The sequence below is a fragment of the Nestor notabilis genome, unplaced genomic scaffold (assembly GCF_000696875.1).
Source record: "Nestor notabilis isolate BGI_N333 unplaced genomic scaffold, ASM69687v1 scaffold30192, whole genome shotgun sequence".
NCBI lineage: Eukaryota > Metazoa > Chordata > Aves > Psittaciformes > Psittacidae > Nestor > Nestor notabilis.
The window spans coordinates 23,886-50,971 of NW_009918434.1; the positions used below are offsets into that span (position 1 = coordinate 23,886).

Here is a 27,086-nt window from a genome sequence, read left to right on the forward strand (position 1 = left end):
AGAGCAAATGTTTGCAGAGGCAGTTCTAAAGGTGACTTTGCAACAAGGGGAGCTCTCTCCCTTAATTTGTCCTTCAGAAAGATCACATCTAACTGTGGTGAGGAGGGAAGCCAGCAAATAGGAGCACCTCCAGGCTATTCCCTCCATCCCAAGAACAGCCAGAATTTCCATCAACTCAGCGATGGAAACCTGTAGAGTTTGACTTATGTATGTTGTCTGCTTCTGCCGAGGCTCAGCAGAGCATGGAACAGCCAATTAAGGATGCAATCAAGCTGCCAAAGCCCAGGAAAGCTAACTAAAAAGCCACTGGGCTGTTTTCCACCCTGCCTGTCCCGCTGATACAGGTACAGGCAGGGCAGCTTTTCCTGGTTTGGATTTAGCATCCAACAGAACACAGCCAAAGAAAAAGGAAAATGTAATAGTGGATCATCTGGACCAGAACATGGGGTCTCCTCTCCACCAGAGTCGTATGTTCACCCCCTCTTGGTACATCTGAAACCTCAAGCTGGGCTTTGAAGTAGGCATCTCCCAGAGCACAAGTGTTTGCTGTAGCATTGTGTTTCCCCTCAGCTGTGGGAAAGATGATCTGGGCAAAAAGAAATGAGGATCTGAGCCGATGTGCTCCAAAACAAAGGTGTGTTTGTTCAGAGGCAGGGAGCACCTGGTGTGAAAATACAGTTATGCCCCACATGTCCTCACTACAGCTGCTCAGAAGCAGGTTGGAAGAGATGTGGTCTGGGCAAGGGGACATGGAGCAGCCCATGATGCCTGCCTGCCCCTCAGCCTTGTATCTGCCGTGGGCAGAGCCTCAAAAGCAAGCTCTGGTTTTCTTTCTGGTGGGGAGAGGTGAAGAGCAGATGGAAACTGCCTTTCAAAGCTGCAAAAGTGATATTTTTTTGCCTATTTTGTCCGCAGTGCTGAGGCATTCAAACCAGAGCTGTGCTGCAACCCAAGATTCAGCAGCACACCTTCATCCCCACCAGCTAGTAATGCCCCAGCGCTGTAGCTTGTCAAGGGGAAGGTCTTATCTGTGAGTCTCTCCCTCCTCAAGACCCTCAAAATTGGCTCTGTGACCCGCCCCCTCCAGCAACAAGGACATTGCTGCCACGGTTGATGTATCCTGGCAGGAGCACAGGCAGCAGCTCCTGCCCAGCACTCCCTCTGCACAGCCAGCATTGCACCTTACCACAGCCTCGCACATCTTCCAGTGACAGCCCAAGCCTCTACATATCCTAAAACACATCCCAAGAGAAAAACAGGAGGTGGCAGCAATTTCTCTCCTCCCTGGAAGGTCCATCATTCCTGTTGCTGGGGTGCTGGCAGTGATGTGCACTGGACAAAATCCAGGAGCCCGGGAATGCCAGTGCAAGACAAACCAGCCAGAAGAACCCTCAAATGTGTGCTCCTGACGTGATCCAGCATCTCCTGCATCTCATACTGGAGACTCAGACGGACCCTCCAGATCACCCAAGTATCCAAAAAAGCCAGAATCACTTTGGAAATCAGATCCTGACTGCTATCTACAGGACAACCAACCTCCAGTCTTGCTGATTTCTTCCATCAACTCACTACCAAATCACCAATCCTCCTGCCCAGCCTGGAGGAAGCTGGGCAGTGGTCAGGAAGCAAGGAGGGACTGGGACACAGAGATGACAAAAACAAGTCTCATCCCTGGTTTTTTGGGAGAAGAAAAAGCTATGATAGTCTGCCCACCCCAGGAAACTGATCCATCATCATCCTTTGCCTCTGGAAGCATTGAGACCAAACTCCAAAGGGATCATTTCTCTGCTCCTTGCCCACCTGGCAACCAGTGGGCCACTTCCCACTCCATGTCCCTAGGTAAGGTTTCCATCATAGCACACTCACTGGAGCAGCCTTCCAAGTGCTCTCCATGGGTAATGCTGGGGGTGAGAAACCGGCCTGCAGGAGTCTCCCAGGCTGCAAAAGGCTCACCCAAACCTCAGTTCAAGTTGAAAAGGGCAATACTTCTTCCAAGCAGGCAGAACACTTCTCTTGCAAAACCTCCCAATCCTCCAAACTTCCTGTTTGCTCTGTGTTTACAGGATGTCTGGGAAGTGGCTGGCACTTTGTTTGCCTTCCTGGCGTACCCTGGAGCAAAGTACAGCAGCATCCCCGGCTCGACAGAACCAGAGGAGCAGCTTGTCAAGTGTTTCTATGAAGCACGAGAGACAAGCAGAGAGAAGTGTTAGGAAAACTGCTTAATTAACTGAAGCTTGCACCTCTCCCCCTTTCCCTGAAGCATGACTTTGCAGATCCGTAACCTGGCAGATTGGCTGTTAACATACCCAGACTGGGGCTGGTAGCACATCATGGCTCTGCTGCCTGTTTTTTTTAATCTAGAATGGAACAGGGAGCTGGAAGAAGAAAGATCCCTGCTCGGAATAATGAAACTCAGCCCAGATATCCACTATAATAGGAACAAATGGGAATTTTGGGCCCACAGGAACATCAGAGCAGTGAAACAAGAGCTGGCAGAAACAGCTACAAAAGGCACAGGGAAACTGCAGTTCTGTGACCTAAGTGACCATACAGCCAGGAACCTTGTCAACAACTAGAGCATCCTCCTGCTAGCAGGTCAAGGGAGGGGATTCTCCCCCTCTGCTCCTCTGTGGGGAGAACCCCCCCTGCAATCCTGCCTCCAGCTCTGGGGCAACACCACAAGAAGGATGTGGAGCTGTTGGAGTGAGTTGAAAGGCCATGGAGATGTTCCAAGGGCTGGAGCCCCTCTGCTTGGAGGCAGGCTGAGAGAGCTGGGCTTGTAAGGCCTGGAGAAGAGGAGGAGACCTTAGAGCACCTCCAGAGCTGTACAAGGAAAGGCAGTGCCGGGCTTGCCTCTGCCTTCCCGAGATCTGCGCATCTCCTCATGGGATCCGTATGGGATCAGTCTGAGGAGACTTTAGAGGAGATCCACTGACTGAAGGGGCTCACAAGAAATCTGGAGAGGGGCTTTTGATGAGGGCCTGAAGGGAAAGGGCAAGGGGGAATGGCTTTAAACTGACAGAGATGAGATCTTAGGCAGAAGTTCTTCCTTGTGAGGGTGCTGAGGCCCTGACACAGGTTGCCCAGAGAAGCTGTGGCTGGCCCACCCCTAGCAGTGTTCAAGGTCAGGTTGGACAGGGCTTGGAGCAACCTGGTCTAGTGGAAGGTGTTCCTGCCCATGGCACGGGGTTGGAATTCGATGAGCTTTATGGTCCCTTCCAATCCAACCATCAACAATTCTATGATCCCAGGATGCCAGGATAACAAATCCCTTCCCAGTCAAGCTACTGCTTCTTGGATCACAACCAGCACCACCACCAGTCCCCTTCACCCATGGGACTCAAGCACAGCGAATATCTGCCAAAAGCCCTGTTTCATCACAAGTGCTCACTGGCAGTTCGTGCCGTTCCCATTACTCATGTGGACATGCTATAAATCAACTGAGACAGGCAATTAGGGATCTATGTTAAGACCCTTATAAATATGTATTGTACAGCAGCCTGGAACATTCTGCCATCTGGCTGCTTGATGGGCTGAGCCATCTCAAGACCTACAGTGGCCAAAGTGTTCCCAAATTGCTCCATGGGCGCCTGACAGACTCTGACATAAACTTGGATTTTTCTACCTAAACCACAAAGTGACGAACTTCACGCTGGCATAAAATGCAACTTCCATTTATTTACCATAATTGGTTTCAAACTGGTCTTAATTAAAACCAGCGTGGACTTGCTTAACTCCATTTAAACCAAATTTAAGTAAGATTGGACCAGAACTGATTCCTTTCTGAAGCAAGCTAAAGCTGGGTAAGCTGGTTAGAGTATCCACACAGGAATTTGCAGTGGTTTAAGCTAAAATGATTTACCACAATCCCTAATTGAAGCAATTTCAGCTCGGATATAGGGAGGGGAAGCTAAGAGCTGGTGGGGCCAAGCATCCTTCCCACCCGCGCATCATGTTTCCAGTTCAGCCCAGAGAACAATCTCTCTCAGCTCCTTTGGGAGCAACTAGGATAAACCCAGCAGCAACTAGAGATGGTGCATGAGCCTTCAACCTGTGTGGGGCTTGGCTCTGCCAAATGGTGCTTGGAGAAACCCCGGGCGGCGACGTGGGAATCCACGCAGCATCTCCCCCCTTCCTGGGCAGCTTTCCCCAGGATGTTTTGAATTTCAGCTATTACAAACACAGGGCGGTGAAGCCTCATGGAGTAGGATAAAAATAGAGCTGTAAAAAAGGCAAATCTTTTCCCCTCCCACTTCCCAAAAACCCAGCACAGGGTGTAGCTGGAAACAGATGTGAATGCCTTGGCAGCTCAGCTGGGCTCTGCAAAACCTCCTCTCTCCCCTCTCTGGAGCACAGGACGCTGCTGAGGAAGTAAACCCATTGAAATTCTGGATTGCATGGTCAGAGGCTGTGCTCAGCCTGCTTTTGCAGGGCTGCCTGAACACTCCCCTTCCTAACTGTCTAAAGAGTCATGGGTTTGCAATTCCCAAGGCTTCAGCCTCTTGCCAGCAAGGGGGTCCTCCCCAACAGGCCAAGATAAGTATTTTGATGCCAAATGAGGTTTTTGCTGCACTGATCCTCTGGATCCCCCCACTTAACACAGTTTGGGATTCACCAAACTGTGAATCAGGATCAGTGGGGTCCCCTCACCCCAAAAGAGTGGGGGTCTGTACTTGTGCCTGCCTTGGAAAAAGGCAGCAGGCAACGATCATGCTTCCTAGGAAGGTTAGCAGACCACTACTGCTCATTTTTCTTTGTTGAGGTAAATCAATAAGCAAAAATGCAGTAGGGTTATAGCTGAGATAACATACAGGAGAAGAAAATACCCAGCAGAGCTTCAAAAATATGACTGGTTATGCTTGGTGGCAAGTTTAGATTGGGCTGAGGCTACTGCATGGAAAGGTGAAGCATATGGAAGAGAACCTGCAAACAAGAACAAGCAGCAATGGGCTTTGTCGGACTATTTCTGCACCAATATTCCTTCATTTTCCTGGTTTTATGGTTTTCATCTCATTCCTCACATCACTCTTCAAATTCCTTGCAACATCCTGGGGAAATTGAGGCAGCCCAGCAAAGTAACTATACAAGGGGTATATGCTTGGCTAGGAGTGACCTTACCTACAATTTCAATTCTGCATCAGCCCCTACAGACTGTAATTCCAGCTTTTATTTGGGAATCCTCAATGCTTTTGGCCCGCCATGTGCTGTAATCATCTCAGGAGAGATTGATACCTGAAAGCATCCCATATGAGTTACAGCTATAGTCTGGATGGCCTCTCCCGAGGTTGTCCACAGCATCCCAGCACTGCTGTGGCAGAACATCCCAGAAAAGAAACAAATCACCCTTTTGTTCTAATTCCGCTCCTCTCCAAGAGGCAGAAAAGCACTTTTGAAAGTCAACCCTCCTGTTCAGCTCCATGCCAGCAGGGAAGAGGATGGTAAAGCCACCAAGCATCAGGAAACCGGAGCATTGAGCTCAGAGTACTCAGGAGCAACAGGACTCTCCTCTTGTACCCACCTGGCTTCTCCACTCTTGATCCTGCAAAAGCTGTTAGAAACTGGCTCCTTCAAGAGTGAGTGGTCCATGGTGTGATGCCAGCTGTCTCCTGGCCTTTTGTGGAGAGGATGTGTAAGGAGAAGTTTCACTTTTATCCAGCCAATTTAGCAAATCTGAGCCATCTGACAAGGGGCCACCTTTTCTCTCCTACCCTTCACAGATCCCTGCAGTCTAGAGACTCTCGCTTCATGTTTTCAGAGCCCACCCTAACATTTTACAGACTGTCTAGAGGTGGGGCCTCGTCCTACACTGCCACCTCTGCAGATCTGTGATTACACAAACAAAGCGAAAGGCAACGTAAAGGGAGTGGATTGGCTCATTGAGAACAAAACCCCTCAAAAAGCTGTCAATTAGGAAACCCCCTTCACAGAACATCTCAAGTTTGGTCCAGGCTCTGGAGCACTGCCTCTTCTCCTGCAGGGATACAGCAAGTCAGAACTCAACACACTACATTTCTTAGGGACATTTAGCAGTCTCCTCTGGAGTAGTCCACTGACTCCTGGGATATTCATGGACTGCTGTTGGAGACCAGTGACCTCAGGCACGTTAGCACACCCAGGTACAGAGTCAGCCTCCCAGTAAACATCATATAGCATGAGGTACTCAGAGGGTATGCCACCATCACCACCATCTCCGTCAGGAAGCCGGGTGGGAAAGACTGGACCGAGCAGGAGGAAAGTGCCTCCTGCAAAACAAAAGGCTGTAACCACCTCTCCTTACAAAGCTGTGGAGAAAGGAAGGAAGAGGTATGTGCAAGAGCTACCCTGTATGAGGCAGCAGATGGTATCGGCATCCTTTTGGAGAGGGTTTCCTCCTCCCATGCAGAGCAGAGCTGGAGACCAGGCTCGAGGGTTTACACCTATGCTGTCATAGAATCCTAGAATGATCTGGGCTGGAAGGGACTTCTAAAGGTCATCTAGTCCAAGACTCCTGCAACAAGCAGGGACACCTTCAACTAGATCTGATTGCTCAGAGCCCTGTCCAGTCTGACCTTGAATGCTTCCACAGGGTGGGGCATCTACCACCCCTGGGCAATCTGGTGCAGTGTTTCACCCTCATTGTAAAACATTTCTTCCTTGTACTAGTCTGAATCTCCCTCTTTTAATTTAAAACCATCATCCCTTGTCCTGTTGCTACAAACCCTGCTAACAAATCTGTCCCATCTTCCTTATAAACCCCTTTCAGGCACTGGAAGCTGCTCTAAAGTTTCCTGGAGCCTTCTCTTCTCCAGGCTGAACAAGCCCAGCTCTCTCAGCCTGTCTCCAAGCAGAGCTGCTACAGCCCTCGCAGCATCCCCGTGGCCTCCTCTGGACTCACTCCAACAGCTCCATGTCCCTCTTGTGGTGTTGTTCCAGAGCTAGACGCAGGACTGCAGGGGAGGGTCTCCCCGGAGAGAAGCAGAGGGGGAGAATCCCCTCTTGTGACCTGCTGGCCTTGGTGACAGCCACTCTTAGGTCATCTGCTACTTGTCCCAACTCCTACAGGGTTGGCAGGCAGCTTTGCCATCATACAAACCAGACAGGAATTTTGATCATCACCCCAAAGACTGGGGAGCTCTTGGGCACAGCCCTACAGACCTGGTCCCTGAAAAGCAGGCAGAAGATAACCAATGAGAAACTGATGGAGGCCAACAGCCAGCCACCCTCTCCCAGGGCAGCCGGAGCAGGTCGCGAGGAGCAATGTTGGGTCTCCCAGGAGGTGCTGGCCCCAGTTCATTTTGTTGGAGAAGGTATCAAGGGCAGCTGACCTTACATAACTGGAGAACAAAGCAGCTAAATACAAACTGGAGCTGGGAACGGGCTGCGGAAGTGGGACATGGCTTTCCTGACTAATCAAACAGCATCTGAAGGAAACTGAACTCAATGGCAGGGAAACAACTGCACAAACACATCCCAAGGGAAGAAAGGGAGTGAGAGGAAGTGAGGGAAGATGACAGGGGCACCAGCCCCTTCCACCTTTTCTCCTGCCCTCACCGCTTGGGTGGCAAAGCCTGGCGTGCTGAGATGGAGAGTGCGGCATGGAAACCTGCTGTGAGCTCAAGGATTTTAAGGAACGTCCATGCTTGTTTACCAACTGCACTCTTGGGTGGGCCTCAGAGACTGGAGAGGAGAGGACCTCACATGGCTCAGCAGCTCTCCTCCCACTACCAGCTCCCATGGTATCTCGGTTTAAAGTGGGATGAAGGGAATGGAGAGAAGTGCTGGTACCCTGCAATGGTGCAATAGCATCCTACTGCCAAGAAAACACTGTCTGAGCCAAGGTGTACTCGCTGGGGAGGTGTGCCTGGGGAACACTCCCATTCATCCCAGTACAAAACCAGTGACCTCAGAAAGGGGTACACCCTCTCGTTGGTACCAGCACCTTCTGATTCTTGCCTGGGAAGGGCTGTACTCACAGACACATCAGCCTGCAGGGCAGAGCTTGGATTCACTTGCTCCCATCGTACATCACTACCCTCAGACCATGCACAGATGGAGGAATTGCCACTAGCTCCAAAACCCCCAACAACCCTCTGACAAAAAGTCTTTTCCAAGAGCCTCCCAGGCATAATCCAGGAGGCTCCCGGCCCAGCTGTGACACTTCAATTCCTATATAAGCCCAAGCCCAGCAGCCGATCCAGTCTCAGCTCTGGGTGGTCAGAGCCAGACAGGACCAGGGCCACATTAAACATCCAAGGCCAGTGAACCAGCTCCTTTTTCCCTCCCCAAAACCGTCTGCCTTTGGGTGAAAGCCAATGACCCTGCAAAGCTCAGCCTCAAATAAATTCCCAAAGAAACAATGCTGGTGCATTACAAGGAAGAGGAAAGCAGGTGAGGAAGCCAGAGTGCTTTACAACCTGTGTGGGGTCAAGATGCCCCAAACTGAGGCAATGGGAACTCTGGGTCCAGCAGATCTGCTCAGTGTGGGGGGAGCCAGACTTTTCAGATATTACTATTGAATATGTGAAGCCAAGTTGCTCTTCCAGATAGCTAACAGGGGCCATGGCAGCTGTTCAGATCCATGCCATCCACATGCTATTTTTAGATCATCCACAAGGAAGGAAACCTCAGACAACCATAAGCGTGAGCTGAACTGCAGCTCCTCAACTACTTGGCCAGTGCTGCAGGAGCTGGTCCACCCAGGCAGTCTCACTTCTGACACTGGCAGGATAGATGAGACATGCAGAGGCCTTGGGGACGTCATCAACATTGCAGCCTTCACTCCTCCATGGCAGAGCTAAAGCTGCCAGCATGAAACAGGTAGATCTGCAAAAAAGCCTACAACCCCACACTAAGCAAGCAAAAACCTAAGCTGGCTGCTAGTGCATTCCTAAGCTTGGGGAGGGGTGAGTGATCTGGGATCTTCAGAGAAAACAAAGCCTGGGGAACAGAAAGCAAAGCTTCCCTCTCCAGGGGTGATTTAGCAAGGCCCCATGGCAGCATGCTCCACAGGGAGATGCAGCCTTGGCTCCATGCTTGGGGTGCAATCCAAAGCTGACATGAAACGTGCTTTTGGCTGGGATAACCTGGCCTGGGGAGTACAACAGGGACGCCCTTAAATAACAGCAGCAGAGGAGAAGGGGAAGCCAGGCAACTGCAAAGGATGAGCCACAGACAAGGGAAGATGGAAAAAACTTCCCAATGTGCTGGGATAATTGCCCTGCCAGACACTCTGAGCAACGAAGCAGTTCACAGTAGACGTAGGCAGCCTTGCACAGGCAACATGATCTGAACAGGCCGAATCCTCTGCAGATCTGTGTGGGCTTTGGACACCTGAGCTTGCAGCCAGCATCCCATCCTGGACTGAATTTAGGGCTCTGAGGGCTTTAACAAGGAGAGAGGAGGCTAGCACCCAAGGTCTCCTAAGAATAAGACAATAACGACACTGGAGAAGGACTTCTTACAACGGCATGTAGTGACAGGACAAGGGGGAATGGCTTTAAACTGACAGAGGGGAGATTGAGATAACATCTTATGAAGAAGTTCTTCCCTGTGAGGGTGCTGAGGCCCTGGCACAGGTTGCCCAGAGAAGCTGTGGCTGCCTCATCCCTGGCAGTGTTCAAGGCCAGGTTGGACACAGGGGCTTGGAGCAACCTGGTCTAATGGAAGGTGCCCCCGCCTGTGGCAGGGGGTTGGAATTGGGTGAGCTTTAAGGTCCCTTCCAACCCAAATCAGTCTGGGATTCTATGATCCCTCCACACCATCCTCTGTAGCATCCTGCCACTAAACAGAGTCCTAAATCCCCAAAACATGAGCTAGAGGAAAGAGCACCAATAATAAAAGCAGTGCCCTGGTCTGCACCATGGCAGACTTGATCCCAAAGCTATGCTGGGTGGGGATGGATCTACTGATCTACTACTGCAGTAGAGTCTTCTCCTTCTGCCCAAGCAAATCTGACCAGTACCATGGTGCATCAAGGGAGCCCAGGGCATGTGGTCACTCACCAGAGGAGCTCAGCTGGCCAGCCCTGTCCGGGACCTGAAGCTCCACCAGGCTGGGTTGTGCATCGGAGCTGTCAGAAGGACCATGACCATCTGTCTGTCCCGCTGGGGAAGATGCAATCTCAGCCAGCACTTCCAGGTCCTTCAGGATTACCTGTGAAGAGATGGACAGCATGGGGTGAGCTTTCCTGTCCAAACTCATGGCTGGAAACAGTAAGACGGGAAGCAAACCCCAAATCCCAGCACATCAGGAAAAGGGTAGGGAAAAGAAGGCTACCTGTGAAGTTCCACGTGGAAGTTTCAAATGATTGCAGAGGGGATAGGGCAGGATAGAGAAAAGGAGAGGGAAAAAAGAGAGTTGTGAAATCAAACCAATGTGCACAATCAGGAGCAGGGCTTGCTTCTCCCTCTTCCCACTTCAAGGAGGTCTGGGTTTTGCTTTCCCCCTCCCCTTCATAACCCCAGGTTTGGGATAAAACCAGCAAAAGCATGAGGATGCTCTTGGGGGCACACACCAGTCTGCCTGCCCCCACGCCTCAGCTCACCCTTTTCACAGCAGCATTCCAGAGCTGGCTGAGCTGCCATTTGGCTTTCATAGCTCTTTCCTTCCAGAAGTCACTGAATTAATCTATATATAGCATTTCTGGCCAAGTTATTACAGGGTGGGTTGGTTTTTTTCTGTTGTCCTCAACCCTTCTCATGTTTCAGGCTATTTTGGGTCTCCCTTCATTCAAATGTCCTTGCGTCTAAATGTTCCATCAGACGTTCCCGATGCTCTGAGTGTGGCAGAGCTGTGCACAGCAGAAAGGCTGCCAAAATTGGTGACTGCTATGTCTAACTCATCAGCATCTAGCACAGCACTTCCCCAACCGCCCTTTGCCAACCAGCACAGTGTCCTAGGTTTCCACATGCTCTCACAAGGCGTCTTTCTGAGGAGCTGCAGTTATACGGGAGTTTTAGCTGCTGAGTTACTAAAAAACCCCTTAACCTTGAGAAAAAAAATCTAATTACATCTTTTTTTTTTTTTTTTTTTGATCATGGAGAACTTGAAAACATGACCCATGACCCCTGAATCAGAAAGAGGTTTTTGAGCAGGCATCATGCTGTTGAGGCCTGGGTGCTGGTGCAGTCATGGTGCTCCACAAGGCTCCCACATGCTTGAGAAGACCCCGTGCCTATAAACACAATGGAGTCCCAGCCTACAGCTCCTAGGGGAGGAAATAAAGTAAGACAACAAGAACTTGCACTGCTGTCAATGAAGAATACGGCACCTCTGTCGTGCTGCCAAGGATGGGACCTTATGGCTAGCACAGGAGGTCACTGCCATCACCAGCCTTCATCCTCTTCCAGGGAAGGGAGCCTGTGGTCCCTGGCAGAGGAAGGACCTTGGTCTCATCAGTGGCTCAGATAAAGCAATGCTGGTGGTGTTTCATTCCAAGCAGAGGATGTCCCTGAGCAAATCTCATGATGCCTGGTCTCCTGAAGCCTGATGTAGATTCTCTAGTGGCTAATCATGTGGGCTTAGCACAACTTGCAGCCTTGGAGCAGGGAAAGGCATTAAATTATGTCTCATAAAGGTTTCCAAGTCTCAGTGTCTTTGGCTAAAACTCTAAAAAGTGACTCAGGGCTTGGCTATCAGGGCTCGTGAGAGCTGGAGTCTCATTCACGCTACCGATTTTGCTGAACCCAACACAACCAGGAGCCAAAGCCATATTGCGGCTGATGTATGGCATGATCCAGCCACTTGTGACTGCCATCCTGCTGCCCTGATTCCCCCATCCAGGCCAGCACTTGGGCTATCATTCAGCTTAAACTTCACCAGCAGCATCAGGCACCAGGAACAAGACCCTGGGCTGGGCACAAATCATCCCTGCTGCCTTCCAAAGCATATAAAGCCCTGTCTTATTCTGTGAGGCTGGATCCTTAATCCAATCTCCCAGAGCCTTATCTGAGATGCTGCTTGGGCTTAGGATGCTCCAGGCAGGCTGCCTGGCAGCAGTGACATGCTGAGGGCATGGCTGGACCTCTTGAGCTTTGTAGAGGTTAAGGGGAGTCCCCCAAAGCCAGCATGTAGGTCACAAGCAGGAAGTGGAAAAAGCAGCATGGACTGAATTTGGCAATTGGAAAGCATGGAGGAAATAAGCAGGAGGGATGCTCCCATCCAGGAGCATCTGGAGGAAGAGGAAGAGCAGGTAGGCATAAAGGCCTGGGGTTTTCCAGCCATGGGAAAGAGGCAGGGAGCTCTGGCTCCTGCTGCTCCTTCCCTGCATGCTCTGGAGTGGGTTACCAGCCAGCAATGAAGGAAAGCCAGGAGTGCTTGGTATGCACTGCACATCCCTGCGCTAAGCAGAGCTGGAGCTGGCAGCTGGCTTTGTGCAACCTAGGAGGCTGTAAGAAAGCAATATCCTGCCATTGCCATAGCAACGGGCTGGCTGCGCCAGGAGCAAGCTGGTCCCATCCGTCAGGAGCCCAGCAGCTGTCGGACCCAGCAGTGCTGGAGCACAAGGGCTGGAGCCATTCCCAGCTACCGGGCAAGGGCATGATCCCAATGACCAGGCCAGAGGAGCTGCCACCAAGGAGGTTTTCCTGGTGGTGATGAGACGTAAAGGTGCCATGCCCCTGCTCCAGGCTTCCTTAATTGGAAGGAGCAAGGAAAGCAGCATCACAATGGATGGGGAAACCTGGCCAACATCATAAGCCATACCCAGCACTGGGATGGAGCTCTTTGCACAGCTGAGGGATGAGGAGCAGGTTATCAGTCAGTTATAAGCTATTACAAATAAGCACTTTTCTCCTTGCTGGGAATAGGCAAGATTTCTCCCTGTATTGCCTCCAGAGCAGGAATTTTAAGGTCACACAAACCAGCCAGTCTCTCCTTAGCTTCTCCAGATCTAGGTCAGGTTAATTTGCTCTTGTTCTGGTTGAACGGAGCCAAGACCAGCTCTGCTGGCAACGGTGCAGGGGAAAAGCAGTACCTGAATGGTGCATGCTGGATGGGATGCACTTCCTGCATGCAAAGCATTGCCTTGATGCTCCTCGGGGAGAGTTTACCTCTGGCCGAAACACTGGGCTGGCCTGGAATGTAGTAAAGGAAGGGGAGGTGATCCCAAATCTGCTACAGACCTCTGTGGAGCAAGACTCAGCACTCTGCAGCACATGGGGGCTGCAGCAGCAGATCCTGGGGCACAGATGAGGGCAAGGATATAGACTGAGCTCCTGAAGATGCTGTCCTTACCGGTATTTATGGCAATGTCCCAGAGGGTGGGGATTCCCTGGTTAATAAAATGGGGCACACAATACCAGGGGCAAGGGTATTCTTGCCAAAAAGAAGATAGGAATTCAGCTGATTGTGCTACTGAGATGGAAACCAAGAAGGTTTAGGGCTACAAAGCACTTCTTCAAGGGGGATCAGTCGCCTTAGATCAGGAAGGCTGTAGAAAAGCCCACAGTATTACCAGACTGGCAATGGTGCAGGAGTGACCTGGTGGTGACCAGGAGAGCCGAGGATGTTGCTGGATGCTTCCTCCTGCTCCACCACTGAAATGCAGTCCCTTGCTGCAGCAGTGTACACCGAGGCTGCCCCAGAGGACTTCACTTGTTATGTTTTATATTTCTTTTTCCTCCTTTCAAACCTTTTAGCCATAGCCAGGGGAGGGTAGTTGATCACGGGCAGACAGCCCCAGGGCCAAGAGCAGCCAGCAGCGAGGCTGGCCAAGCCTGAGGCACACACAGTGGGAAAAGCAAACTTGTGTCCCCCCTGCCTCCACAAGCTTTAAAGACAGAAAAACTACCATTAATCTTCCCACACCGATTTAACCAGACCTCTTTTCAGGTCCCCAGCACAGCAACTTTTATCCTCTGCTCTTGCCATGACCTTTTTTTTCCCCTTTACAGCCACCGGATTTCAATCTGTGGCCAGGGGCAGAGAGAAGGCAGTGGGGCTGGGGTCTTCTCCTCCCCTTTCTTCCCCAGGGAAAATCCTGCCAGGTCATGCTAATACATTCTCACACCATCAGGAAATATAGCAGGCACTGGAGGAGGTGGGTCATTTGGTAATACAGCAACAACCACCTGAAACCAACTTGATAACTCACTGTCTTCCCTTCTGCTTTCACAAATCCCCCCTAGGAGGTATTTCTTCATGCATTAGAGGATAGGGAAGGAGACAGGACAAGGTCCAGCCAGTGGGTGGGGCTGGAGGAAGCCGGAGCTGCCCTGGAACATCCCTGCAGGCACACTGTGCAGGGTCGGATACCTGCAACCCCTTCAAATTCAGCACTCAAAGAGTCCCAGAGCTAATAATACATAAAGGGTTTGGTTTTTTTGCTACCTGTCTCCCATCCAGCATCTCCCTCTGTACCCTGAGAAGCCAGCCATCCAAAGCCAAGCTCACCAAATCCTGCATCCTACACTGTCTCCCCTCACACTGAGCCAGCTTCCTAAGCCAGGATTGCCTGTCCTCTGTGGCAGATGGGTTTAATCTGCTCCATGATTTCAGCCAGGAATGCTCCAGGCACTACCTCAAGCCCAGGCTGCCTGCTTACCACTAGTTTTTTGATATACACACAAACTGTATATGCGTATGTACAAGCAAGCCATGCCATTACGGTCTGGAACTGGTGCTGAGCCAAGAAGCTCCCTGTGAATCACACTCCCCCCAAGAAACTTCCTATTCCTGCATGATATAGTGCAGAGATTATCTTTCAACCCAGTGCCCTCACAATGCCTTGGAGAAAGCATCACTCCACCCTGCTCTAAGACTTCTGCTTATGGGGTGCTTCCATGTATGGCAAGCTGGGCTGACCACATTTTCCACCATCCAACTGCAATTACATACCTCTCTCTACATCCCATCATTTCAGTCCTAAACTCACCCCCAGTGTAACTTCCCTTTTCAAAACAAGCAGCCTCCCTGCTTTGGTATCTTGTAGCTTTCAGGCCCAACCCAGAGAAGCTTTACCACCAAAAGAAATTCAAATTAAAGCCAGGCACATGTATATGAGAATTCTTTGCAGTCTTTAGTTTACACCCTTACTTTCCATGGGGTCACACTATTTTGGCCATGGTGGATTAGAGTACAGTGGCTCTAAAACCAACAGTGCAAAGCTCCAAACCAAACCATGCTAAGATGGCTATTTGCTTTCGCACAAGCTTTTGTTCAGCTTCACTGTACTGGGAATTGGTAGCGATGAGAGAAGTTTGGCAGGACTCAGTGTAACAGCAGAGCTTAGAGAGCAGGGAAGAGACCTGGGCTTCAAAACCTTGCAGTGCTGCAGCGGGACACGCAGGAGGGGTGTAGGAGATAACAGCAAAGAAGAGAGATGAATATGAGTATTCCACCCCACCTGGGGTTCCTCTTCTCCTAGTTTAATACTGGAAACCCAAGAGAGGGGCAAAATATTTCAGCTTGTCATGGAGAAGTTGGCTTGAAGGTCACATAGACGTTCAAGTCCATCACTACCTGCACAGGCAGTGGTAGCCCAGGCTCAGCTAATCCTCATGAGGGAAGAGTACCAACTCTTCTACAGTGCTAGGAGCAGACTTCTGAAGGATGCTCTAAGAGAAACCTAGGAAGTTTCAACCTGGTCTAGTGGAAGGTGTCCCTACTCATGGCAGGGGATTGGAACTAGATTATCTTAAGGTCCTTTCCAACCCAACCCATTCTATGATTCTATGATACAGCTGCAAAAAGCAAGTTAAAAAATCATTTGAATCTTCTTCCTGTATCCAAAGCCTTGCCTGGCCACTGCAGAAACACAGGTAGGTTTTCATGTTAGCAGAACTGAGAGGAAGCTGGAGTCTACCCTGCTTCACATCAGACACCAGCTTCACCTTACCCGTTGTTCCTGCATGAGTCAGACAGAAGTCCCAGCACAACTCCAACCCCCAGGAAGATTGAGAGGAGCAGATAAGCAAACAGGAACACATTCAGCTGTACAGAAACTACTCCATTTTGGAGCCAGAGAAAGGCAAACAAAGTAAAGGAAGAAACCAGCAGCATCAGTGCTCCATAGTTTTCGCAGAGATGCCCTCACTGCCGGTTGTGTCCGCCAGAACTCAGCACCTGGGTCCAGATGGGAAGACCCAGGGAACTGAGCAACTACCTCAGAAGCTGCCTTTGCATTAGGAGCTTGCAGAGGGAGATAACCCAAAGAACAGGTCTTCTTTTCAGCACTGCCTACAAGCAGCTGTGCTTTTAACCTGTGGGTGGAAAGGTCTAACCCACTGCTCCCAAAGAGTGCTTGGGGTTTAACATTTCACCTTTTCTAATATCCATTCTTCAACCAGGTGTCTGGGCAGTGAGACTCAAACCAACAACAGGAGCAGCTTGTGCAGAAAACCCCTCTCCCAGCCTGATCCTGTTGGTCTTGGAACTGTGAGGAAGTTTTTAAGCACATCAAATTTTAAACAGGGCTTTTAAAGATTGCTTTCAAAACCAGGTCTCAAATGCAGGGTGGAGCATCTCCCTGCTGGGGAAGCACAGGAACCAGCATGAGGTGACCCAGTGCAGCAGTACAGCATCTGACAGCCAGGAATCCTGTATCCTGACTTGTCTACACATCAAAGGGAACTGCTTGCTCCAACTTCTCTGTGCTGCCTTTGTGACTCTTAACTAGGTCTCTTGACCATTTCTTTACTGGAGCAGGAGAACTGGGTAGTAAGGGGAACAGGAGAGAAAGCAGAGATGACTCAGGATACCACAGACGCATTGTTAGATTCTGGCCTCTGTTCAGCATGGTGGAGATGGTGTAACATCTTGTGCTACTCGAATGATAAACAGGCATGACAACTTAAAGGGCATGGATCCAGCTCCATTCAGCTCAAGTCTTTCCTCGCTTTGGGCTTGACTGATGGCAAGCACACAGAGAGACTCAGAGCAGCTCAACAAGGCCAGACCTTAAAAATAAGTTGCCAGAGCACAGCCTTTCAGCATGATGCAAAGCCCTGACTAGCACTGACCCTCCAAAGCCAGATTCTCCTTTGGTAATGAACTAATGAGAAACTACCACTCCAGGATAGCTTCAGAGCACATTAGGAGAGCAACAGTAAGCCTCCAAACTGTGCACGAGGGACAGGAGATCCACAGGCACTGCAAAAGGATGTTGAACTTTGCTGGGAAGAAAGATGGGACTGATACCACTGCCCAGATGGATTCCCTTGGGGAAGGCAGCACTGCAGGATGAAGACAGCAAAAAAAAACCCTGAAGATGTGTGTACCCCTTGTGCTACACCATACAACACACAGAGCCTTACCTGGGAAGGGGAAGGAAATGCTTCCTCATCAGGAGCTGATAGGTTAGCTCACACAGGACCCCACACCAACCCTGTGATCCCCAGCCTGTTAGCCAAGAGCTCCTGGGGAATCCCAATCCAGGAATCTACTCCAGAACAATACATATATGAATACGAATACTGTATTGAGCAGGGACTAATGGCTAAGAGAGCACCCTGCATCCCCTTTTCTAGTAGGCACTGACACTGCAGGTTAGCTGCCTCCATCTCTCCTCATCATTCCCCAAAACACTCAGCTCCAAACCCCTACTCTTTCAGCCATTTCCATTTCCTCTGCAGAGAGCAGCAGATCTGGTTGGGAGCCAGCTGAGCAGTGGTGTTCAGTGGATTGACTTGTCTATGGATTTCCTTTAAAAAAATACAGGAGAGCCAAACATTTAAATAAATAGAAGACAGGATTAAATAAATCAGCTTAAAATTACTTTTGAGCCATTCCCAGTTATGTCACATGGACGAAATGCATCACCAGGGTCCTTTCTTCACTGCTTTTTTTCAAATATTAATAAGCAGTGTAATTGCAACATGAGTCACTGTGATCTCCTGCTAAGCTGGAGGGACTATCTCCAAGATGCAAGCTTTCTAGAGCCTTGCAAAGGCAGATGTGTGCTTGGGGACTCTTTTGGAGAGGTCTGCATGGTAAGCAGCAGGGTATGGAAAATGACCAAGCAGTTGCTTGCCTTTGCAAGTCATTCCCTTCCCTCTTCTCTTAATGACCCCCTCACACATGGGATTTATTGTGGGGTTGGGCTCTAATGCCCTAAGCACGTAAGGCAAAGCATATAGTGTGTGATTTTTAGCCCATGAGGAAGGTCAGGGCTGAGAAACCAAACAGAAGCATTCACAGGTCTAGGAAAGAAGTAACCAGCTGACAGTAGAAGTGCTACCACTGCCCATGCTGAAGCTGCCAGCTTCCAATCAAACACTAGAAATGCTCCAGGGTGCAACGGAGAGGGGGAGAAGATGCCAAAGACGCCAAAATTTAGATGACTGGAACCAGAAAAGAGAGGTGAGGAAGAAAGACAAGGAAATGGGAAAATGGTGCAGCACCTCAAGAAGGGAGCAGCCTTGGAGACGAAGAACACTGCCCTGGGAGAGCAAGGCACAGGCAGGAGAGCGAAGTCAAAGCAAGCTGGCTCACTCACTGCTGCCTGATTTTCTTTGCTCGCTTCCAAAACGAGCCAACATGATCATAGCATCATGGAATAGTGTAGGAAGGGATGTTAAAGCTCATCCAATTCCAATGCCCTACCATGGGCAAGGACACCTTCCACTAGACCAGGTTGCTCCAAGCCCCATCCAAGCTGGCCTTGAACACTGCCAGGGATGGGGCAGCCACAGCTTCTCTGGGCAACCTGTGACAGGGCCTCACCTCACTTCTCACAGGGAAGAATTTTTCCTCTCTCATCTAAATCTCCCTTCTGTCAGTTTAAAGCCAGTCCCCCTTGCCCTGCCCCTTGCAAAAAAGCCAAGCTCCTCATTTCTTTTAGACTCCTTTAGGTACTGGAAGGTTGATGTTGATGCTACTGTGCACCTACTGCAGCCCCACCAGGCAATACTGATGCTGCCCTGCCAGCTTAATCTCCTCACAACTCTGATTTTGCAGTGCTGACTGGACACAGTCTCCCACACATCTCTACAGAGATGCTGCGAGGTGCCTGAATTCCCACTCACCAAAGATCTGACCACAACCCAGAGAAAGACACCAGCACTAGGGACCTACAGTCCCAGCTCTCTTCCCAGACAGGCAAAAAGGCGTTTTAAAAGTTGGCTTTGAAGGATCAATTTTCAGAGATGGAGAAGGGTCCCAAACACGCCAGTCTAAAAGAGACCACAGGGCTTTCAGCCAGGCAGCTACCTGCGGGCTCTGCATTCCCAACACTGGCCAAGCCTCAAAAAATCCCTCAGTTCAACCCCAAAAACCCAAAGCCCAGCTGGATGCGGAGATGGTAAGCTGTCAGGAGGATTTCTGCAGCAGCTGCAGCACTTACCTCATCTGACTCATCTGAGAGGGTCCGCAGCAAGTTGGGGAGGAGGCTGTCGGTGTGTCGGAACATCTAGAACCAGAAAAAGGATAGCATCAGTCCTATAGGCCTGGTCACCCACTGCCACAGGATCCCTTGCCCTGGGGAGGCTGCTGGGGCTTCATCAGCATTTTCCATCTGAGCTGGAGAGCTCTTCTTCCTTAAGCTACGGGGTATCCAGCAACCAAAGCCTTCTCAGAAAACGCAGGAGGACGCTTGGTTGCAATGTTACCAAGATAATTACAGCCAATTTGAAGGCATGAAGCAGGCTGGGAGCAGACAAGCTCAGTCCCATGGGGGAAGCAGAAGGCTCACAGGCCGAGTCCCTGACCTACCTTACGAGGAGTCTTGATGTACAAGTGGTAGAGCCATTTCAGGACTGCAATTCTGGTCATCATCCCAATGGATGTGTCATGAAGGTGGCAGTCTAGCACCTGAACTATTCCATCCAGGTTCAGGGTCACCTGGATCCTCTCACTGCTGCATGAAAAGGAGAGAGGCTGGTTCAGTGCTGTATGTCCAACTCACTCCTCCCATGGTGGAGAGGTCTACAACACACCAGAGGCTGCACCAAACATCTCAAACCTGAGAAAGCTCAACTTACCCCTTGGCCTCTTCCCGCCCCACTCAGCCTGGCCACCCACATTTCTTATTCTGTGTATCCAGATCTGCTCACGGCAAATCCACAACTGTGCTCATATCTTCAAGAGTTATGACAGCCAGGAAGCAAGCTCCAGGCTTGCAAGCCTGGGGGTCATGGCTGGGCATGGCCAGGTTTGTCCATGTGGCACTATGAGACGGGGAAGCACAACAAGAGACAACACCACACCAAAAACTTGCTTTGGAAACATCAGAAGTCTTCCAGGTTTCAAGGTTTACCACTTTTCAAAACAACTGGTACCTATGCATGGTAAGACACCACACTAGATGAATCCAGTACCATGACTGTGCTGAGGAAACTGGTCCCTATTGCAGGCACCAGGTTTGGGGTTCAAAGACTAGAGATCCATGAAATGCGCTCAGAATCCAACTCCAGTTTGACCAGCTCAGATATCTCCAGAGAACAATAATCCACAACTCCTCAAAGTCCATGAGTTGGGGCCACCCACCCGGTGAGGACATCCAGTTTCTGCTAATCCCAGCAGACTGGTGCTGGGGACTGCAGATGGTGCCCTGACTGGCAGTGTTTTTGGGATGCAGCTCTCTGCTACAAGGCTGCCTTAAGAACATCATCTTACTTCCCAAACGCCATCCCAAAAAAGATGAGGATAACCCTTGGTCATCAACCAGGAACGAAAGCAAACAAGTTTACCAGGACATTGCCTCTTTTATAACACAATCAGGCTGCAGACCCTTAGTTCTTGCTCCCCAGTTTTCCCCCCAAATAGTTGGGACCTGTATCAGGCCAGGAGACTGCAATACAGAGGAGGTCATGTTACGGCTTTTTTTTTTGTCTTGCTTGTGATCCTTAAGTCTACCTGATAGTTTCCCACCTCCTCAACAGCACAGAGAGATGGTTGGAGCAGACTTCCAAAAGGCAGCCGTACTGAAGAGCAAAGTCACTCCTGTCCTACCCAATCTACTGAATTATTCAAGGCTGGTCCAGATTCTTGATGACTTTTCTAGAGTGCACAGAGCTGCTCTGCATCTCCTTTGATAAGAAATCCTAAGGGGCAGATTTCTCACAGTGTAATTTGCAAGTAGAGCTGCGGCTTGCTAGGATTTGATCTTCCCCAGGACACACGTTGTAAGGGCGAAAGGAGGAGGTTACAGCCCCTCACAGCCCTGGAGATATCTGACTGCTTGATGTGCCTCACAGAACAGATGCCAGGGTCTGCAAACTGCATTTTGAGTTAGACTAGGTTTTGCTTTGATGTTGCAAACAGCCAAATGCTTAGAACCAAGGGGAAGGAGGGGCTCAGAGCATGGGGGAGTTTGGGAGAGATGTCCAAGGGAGCAGTGTCTCATGTTGCTAAAGCCAGCCTGAAGGAGCTCTGTGTCTGGTTTTCCTGCAAAACCAGCTCCTGCCGCAGCAGCACAGCCTGCCACCCACCCACATGGGGCTCCTGATGGAAGAGGAGCATGAATCCTTGATCCATGCCAAAACACGCATTGCCTGTGCAGGATGGGAAAAACTCGTCAGGGTAACACGTGTTTTCAGGGGGAAGTGATCAAAAGGAAGGCACAGAGAAGCAGTGTGTGAAGCCAGCTGGTTTAGAGGTGGCCCTGATGCTGTCAAATCCACCAGGTCCATGCTGCTGTGAGGCAGGTCAAGAGCGCTCAGGGTGACACGGTTTGCCATGGTGCCATTAGAGAAGGATGCTGGACTTCTTCCAGCACAGCAACAAGCCATTTCACAAGCAACTGTGCCAAAACTGCTTGTGAAAACCCCTTCCCCATGAGGCAGTAGTCAGGCAGAGCCAACATCCACCTTGAGTGAGCCAGACCTCAGCCATGCCATGTATCACCCCCCTGCAGCTCCCCAGGCTCAGCTCCTGCTAAAATGGATGGTGCTGGAAAAAGCTCCTGGCCTGCCATCGTTTCCCACATCTGCCAAGATAAACCTTTTAGGGAGGTTGCTGGTGGAGAAGCAGCTTGTTTTCTCAGCACAAACCCAGGATACCCATCCTGAAAGGCAAGAGGTCTCATGAACGTATAAAATTTGGATAAAAATATTCCACCAACCATGCTCCTCTGCCCCTGAGATGGAGCAGTGCATGGGTTGCCACCTTTCCAGGGCTGAAGGCAGCAGCTGAGCATGGAAAGTGCTGCCGTGGCTGCAGCTCTAAAGCAGGATCACAGCTTGTGCCTGCTCTCCCTAATCCTCAGCAGCACAGAGTGGGAGCAGCACTAATGGCATTGCCCTAATGTGATCCTCTGGGCTGCAACGCCAGCTCCCACACCAGCATCTGCAGCAGGGCAGATGTCAGATGTAATTGCTTCCATCTAACCCACTACCCCAGATTCTCCTCCAGAGGATGAATGTGGCCCTGGCACCACCTTTGTGGTTCATCTGTGATAGCAAGAACATGTTTTTAGAGTGAGCTGAGCAATGATGGGGGTTGTACCAGGCTCTCACCTCTGGATACTGGTACCCTTTGCTCAAGCTGAGTGGTGGGACAGGAGACCCACTGCCCAGTACACCCTCTCTATCTCAGAAAGAATCCTCAGCACAGAAGCAGAGCTCACTTTTCCACTGCATTCAACCCATCGTGATGTTTCTAACCCCATGTGCCTTATCAATTAATTTTCTCATTTTTCCCCTTTCTTCAAGGGCTTCTGCCATCTCTCTCCTCAGCAGTCACCTTTTCTCTGCCAATGCCTGAGATGTCATCTTCCTCCTGGCCTCCTGCCCAGCCCAGCTGCTTTCCTGACCCCATTTTCAGACAAGGTTAAGGTCCAGGCCTGTCTCTAGGCTTTAAGCAGGCCCAGTGAAGTGGCCTTGCCAAGGGTGGAAATAGCCAGGTTCTTTCATTGTGAGCCAAGTCACAAGGGCAGCTCCCATACGGGCTGGCAGCTGTGCTGCTCAGCAGGCTCGAGCCAGTGGCCAGGAGGTAAAGAGCTCTTCCCTGCTATGAGTCCCACAAGCTGTTGCTTTCTCATACTCCATCACTCTCTTGGTGCTCTTGGCTTCCTTCTGCTTACTGTGGTTTCCAAGGACTGGAAGTGCCTGCAGCACCAGCACAAGCTGATCTCCCAGAGAAGCAATGATGTTAAGGCCTAGGCAGAGGCATGCAGTCCAACAAGCCCATGACAAGCATGCCCAAGGTCCCCTCCAGCTCATCTATCCAATGGCACAGTGGGAGCAGTGAAGGGAACCCACCTCCTTGCTCCAGGCTGGAGAGGAGGGCCAGAAGGAGCCTTCCTGAGAGGACACCCTCAACCTGAAGGCTGAAGCACTACAAGCTGCTGGAGGACAGGACTCCAAGGCAGGCTTGGTGCATATGCTGCCTTCGGCCAACCATTCCCCCGCTGCTGTGGGGCACCCAGCACCATCCCTAGCCTCCACCCAAGTGTTCACCACCTTGACGAGCTCCCCATCTCACTGGATGAAAGCTGAAGGTGCACCAGGCTCTGGGCATGGCGCTACAGCAACTTCCAGCACGAGACAAGCAGCAACAATTTTGGCTTTGGACTAAGGTCTAACTACCCAATTTCAAAGTCTGATTTAAATGCGTCCTTGGGCATCTTTGGCCTTTCTGCAGAGCAACAAGCAGCTTTACGTGTCCATGTGCTGCTGAACACCACCCAAAACAAGAAACCTTCCTTGTATCAAGAAGGACCGCAAAAGGAGCCCCCACCTCCCTTATCTAGCTTGGTAAGGGACCCTTGTCCAACTGCCATGCATCTAACCCAGACTGCTGCTTGCCAGCCATGTCTGACCATCCATGGTTTGGAACTTGTTTCAAACTGCCCAAGTCTTGTACTGAAACAATAATGCAGCTACAAGAGCCTAAAAGGCACTTTTTAGCTGCTTTGGTCCAGTGATGCAGGACAGACATCTGCATCTTCTCCTGCAGCAGCTCAAACTGATGGAAGGAAGCCTGAGCTCTGCTCCAGCAGCCACACTTCCACCTCCCCTTCCTGATCTGGACTCACATCAGCCATCACACCAACAGCATGGTCAGCTAGGCCACAGGAAGGCTCCACTGCCTCTGAAACACAGTCTGGTCCACCTCTGGTGACAGTTTTTGCAGAAGCTGGAAGCAGGGACCTCTACCTGCATGGGAAGCCCCAAATCTCCAGCCTCATGCAGCCAGGCTCTCCCAGGAGCCAGTTTCTGTCTTAGCTCAGACACAGCCCCCATTTTCTAGCAAATGTCACCAGGAAGCTCCCCTCAAGTGAAGCTGGCAATTACCCTGGAAGCGCTTTGGGCTGCCAACAGCACATTTTAGGAGTGGGGTAGGAGGAAGGGGACTATGTGTGTCAGTTTGTGGCCACAGTAACATGCCCAGCATCCATGTAACAAGCACTGAGGCCTTGTCATCTTCTTGGATGGTATCTTCATGGAAGACACCCCTCTGCAGACACTGGGCTGTGAGCTCCTCCACCCATGCTGATGGAGATCCTCCTCTCTCCACTGCTGCAGTCTATCCCTCTGCAGACCTCAGTAGTGCGGGGAGGGCAGGAGAAGGGGGCGTGAGAGCTGGATGCCTGGCGCTGGGCCACTGGGGAAAGCAGGGGGGAATGAACAAAAACACAAGCAAAGAGTAACTTCATCTTCAAAGGCAGCTTCAACTTCCTCTGTCTGCAGGCTTTCCAGCTTTTAAAAGCAATGCAATGGTTTCTTGTGGTCCTGTCATGACACCCAGTGGGCATTCAGCATGCAGCTGCCTGCTCCCTGGTGTGAATTACAGCTGCAGCTGGTGCCAGCTCTCATCTCTCAGCTTCAGGGACAAGCCAGGCAGCCTGAGCAATAGATGAAGCACTGGGCTAATGTCCACAGCTCCTGTCAGCCTCCAACAGACCCCAAACCATGCCAATCACCCCGCAGTGGATGCCATGGTAAAAAGGTTTCAGGTCCTGATGCAGGGTCAGGAGACAGGTCCCACAAGATGGCCTCAGACCAGGTAAAACCCAGGATAAAACCTGAAGTCTCCTTTTTAAAAGGGCTTAGAAGGGCTCAAAACCAAGCCCTTCTGTAAAACCAGGTCTCTTAGAGAGGCAAAGGGTCTTGCCTGCTGTCCTGGGTGGTTTTCCCTGTTTTTTCCCTCAGCTCTTGGTGACACTAAGACCAAGTCACTCCAGCTCTCCCTGCTTCTGTCCCTCTTTGGTCTTCCCTCCATCTCTTCTCCAGGCACAACTTCTTCAGGTCAGAGCCACAGTTATCACTTGTCCTCCTGACTCAATGCCTCTCCTTTTCCTTCCCCTTCCCAGTTTCAGTCCTATGCACTCACACTTCAGCACCTGCTAAACTTTAAGGGCTGAGCCAGGATGGATCAGCAATCACAGAAAAGCCAGGGAAAACCATTTAGCAGCTATAAAATGAAATCCAGGTGCAAGTGAAAAGATCTGTACTTTCAAGAGAGGAAAACATTAAGGGCATCATTAAGACCAGGGAGTAGCTGGGCTTTGCAGGAGTGCAAAAAAATGGAACTGACATACAGATCATCAACATGAAAAGCTGATGCTTGCATTGCTATAGGATGCATTATGATGGGCATCACGCATTAGCCTCACTGGTAGGATGCAGGTAGAGTAACAGATCCTATTTTGGGAACCACAACAACAACCAAATACATGCATCAACACAATAAAAGTGTTGGAAATCACCACCTCTTAGGAAAAGTACTGCAGGCAGCAGTAGGAAAGTAAATGTGATATAAGAGTAGGTGGATTTGCTTCCAGACTCATTGATAGCTGGATGGGAAGAAAGGTATTTGCAGGAGTGATTAGTCAGATGAGATACTGTGCCTCCAGGAGACCACACACCGCTGTTCCTCTACCACCATTCCTCTGCAAAGGCAGGAGGGAACCAAATGCCTCCTATTTTGGCCAAGCTAGAAAAGCCATAACCAAAACAATGTTTCACCTTCTCCCCACCTTCAGCCTGTCTTGAAGCCAGAGTGCCCAACAGTGGGGACTTGAAGACAGGCAATGTGCAAAATTCTGAGTGCACAGACACTGCTGCTTCACCAGACCCCCCAGGGGGCTTTGCAAGGTCTCCTGAGGGAGCAAACCCCACAGTTTACCATAAATTTAAAACATTTTGGTGCAAGTGCATCAGAGAGAAGCAGCCACCTGTAAAGCATCCACCCCACTGTGGCCCAGAAAGCCCCAACTGCTTTCCAGCCAAGACCATCATTCCCCAAAGCTATGTTAGTTGCTGTCTGCACCCTGAGAAACTTTCCCTTCTCCCCAAGCCCTTCTGTAGCAACAAACAGACCCTACCTGGTTACTGTCAAGACACTGTTGCTGAAGCTGGAGTTGCTGGCTACATCCAGAAAGCCTGGGGGCAGATACATAGGAGACACAGTTAGTGGGATGGCAGGGAAGGCAGAGAGCATGGAGAGCTGCATAATCTTCTGCAAAGACATTACCAGACACCATTTGAGAGTCTGGGGACCCTGAGGATCCCTTCTACCTGCACTAAGCCTTTAACACTCCTTGTCAAAGTCTTCTCGACTGCCAGAGGTACTGGGTGAAGCTGGTAGAGGACTGCACTAACCTGGCAAAATGCAGGCTGCACAGCTTCAAACCTCTGCCCAAAACTGGCACTCTTCTGTAACAGAGACCCACAAACATCCTTCTGATGGTTTCAGCCATTCTCAAAGAAGGATCTCAGAATGGTTTCATAGAACCACAGGATGGTTTGGGTTGAAAGGGACCTTAAAGCTCATCCAGTTCCAACTCCCTGCCATGGGTAGCGATACCTTCCACTAGATGAGGTTGCTCTAAGCCCCATTCAAGGTGGCCTTGAGCACTGCCAGGAATGGGGCAGCCACAGCTTCTCTGGGCAACCTGTGCCAGGGCCTCAAGACCTTTACAGGGAAGAACTTCCTAATATCTAATCTAAGTAGATAGACATATAGATATTATATGTATATTATTATGTATAATAAGTATTATCTGACATGACTAGGACTAGTTATTCCACAAAAATTTGTGTTTCAAACAGCTTGCAAGATCTCCTGCCACATTTCCACTCACTGAACTTTTACATTCAGAATAGACTCATTAAATAAATGAAGTGCAGAGCTGCCTTCTACTGTCCAGATTTCAAGGCCTAGAGATACCACACAAGCACAGAAAAGGCTGAGTCCAACTCAGGACATCTCCACTTGGCCAGCATTCC

At 50.4% G+C, this 27,086-nt stretch overlaps 1 protein-coding gene across 1 annotated transcript in view; it reads right to left on the bottom strand.

Annotated features, from left to right (window-relative positions):
• VAC14 (Vac14 homolog (S. cerevisiae)) overlaps nucleotides 1–27,086 on the bottom strand; it is a gene marked incomplete at its 5' end in the record, with an annotated part of 51,998 nt that overhangs the window by 21,785 nt on the left and 3,127 nt on the right. Inside the window, 4 exons of the mRNA XM_010009704.1 lie at nucleotides 9,981–10,131; nucleotides 19,259–19,324; nucleotides 19,627–19,771; nucleotides 26,183–26,240. Coding sequence (XP_010008006.1) covers nucleotides 9,981–10,131; nucleotides 19,259–19,324; nucleotides 19,627–19,771; nucleotides 26,183–26,240 — 420 coding nt within the window. The remainder of the gene's footprint in view (nucleotides 1–9,980; nucleotides 10,132–19,258; nucleotides 19,325–19,626; nucleotides 19,772–26,182; nucleotides 26,241–27,086) is intronic.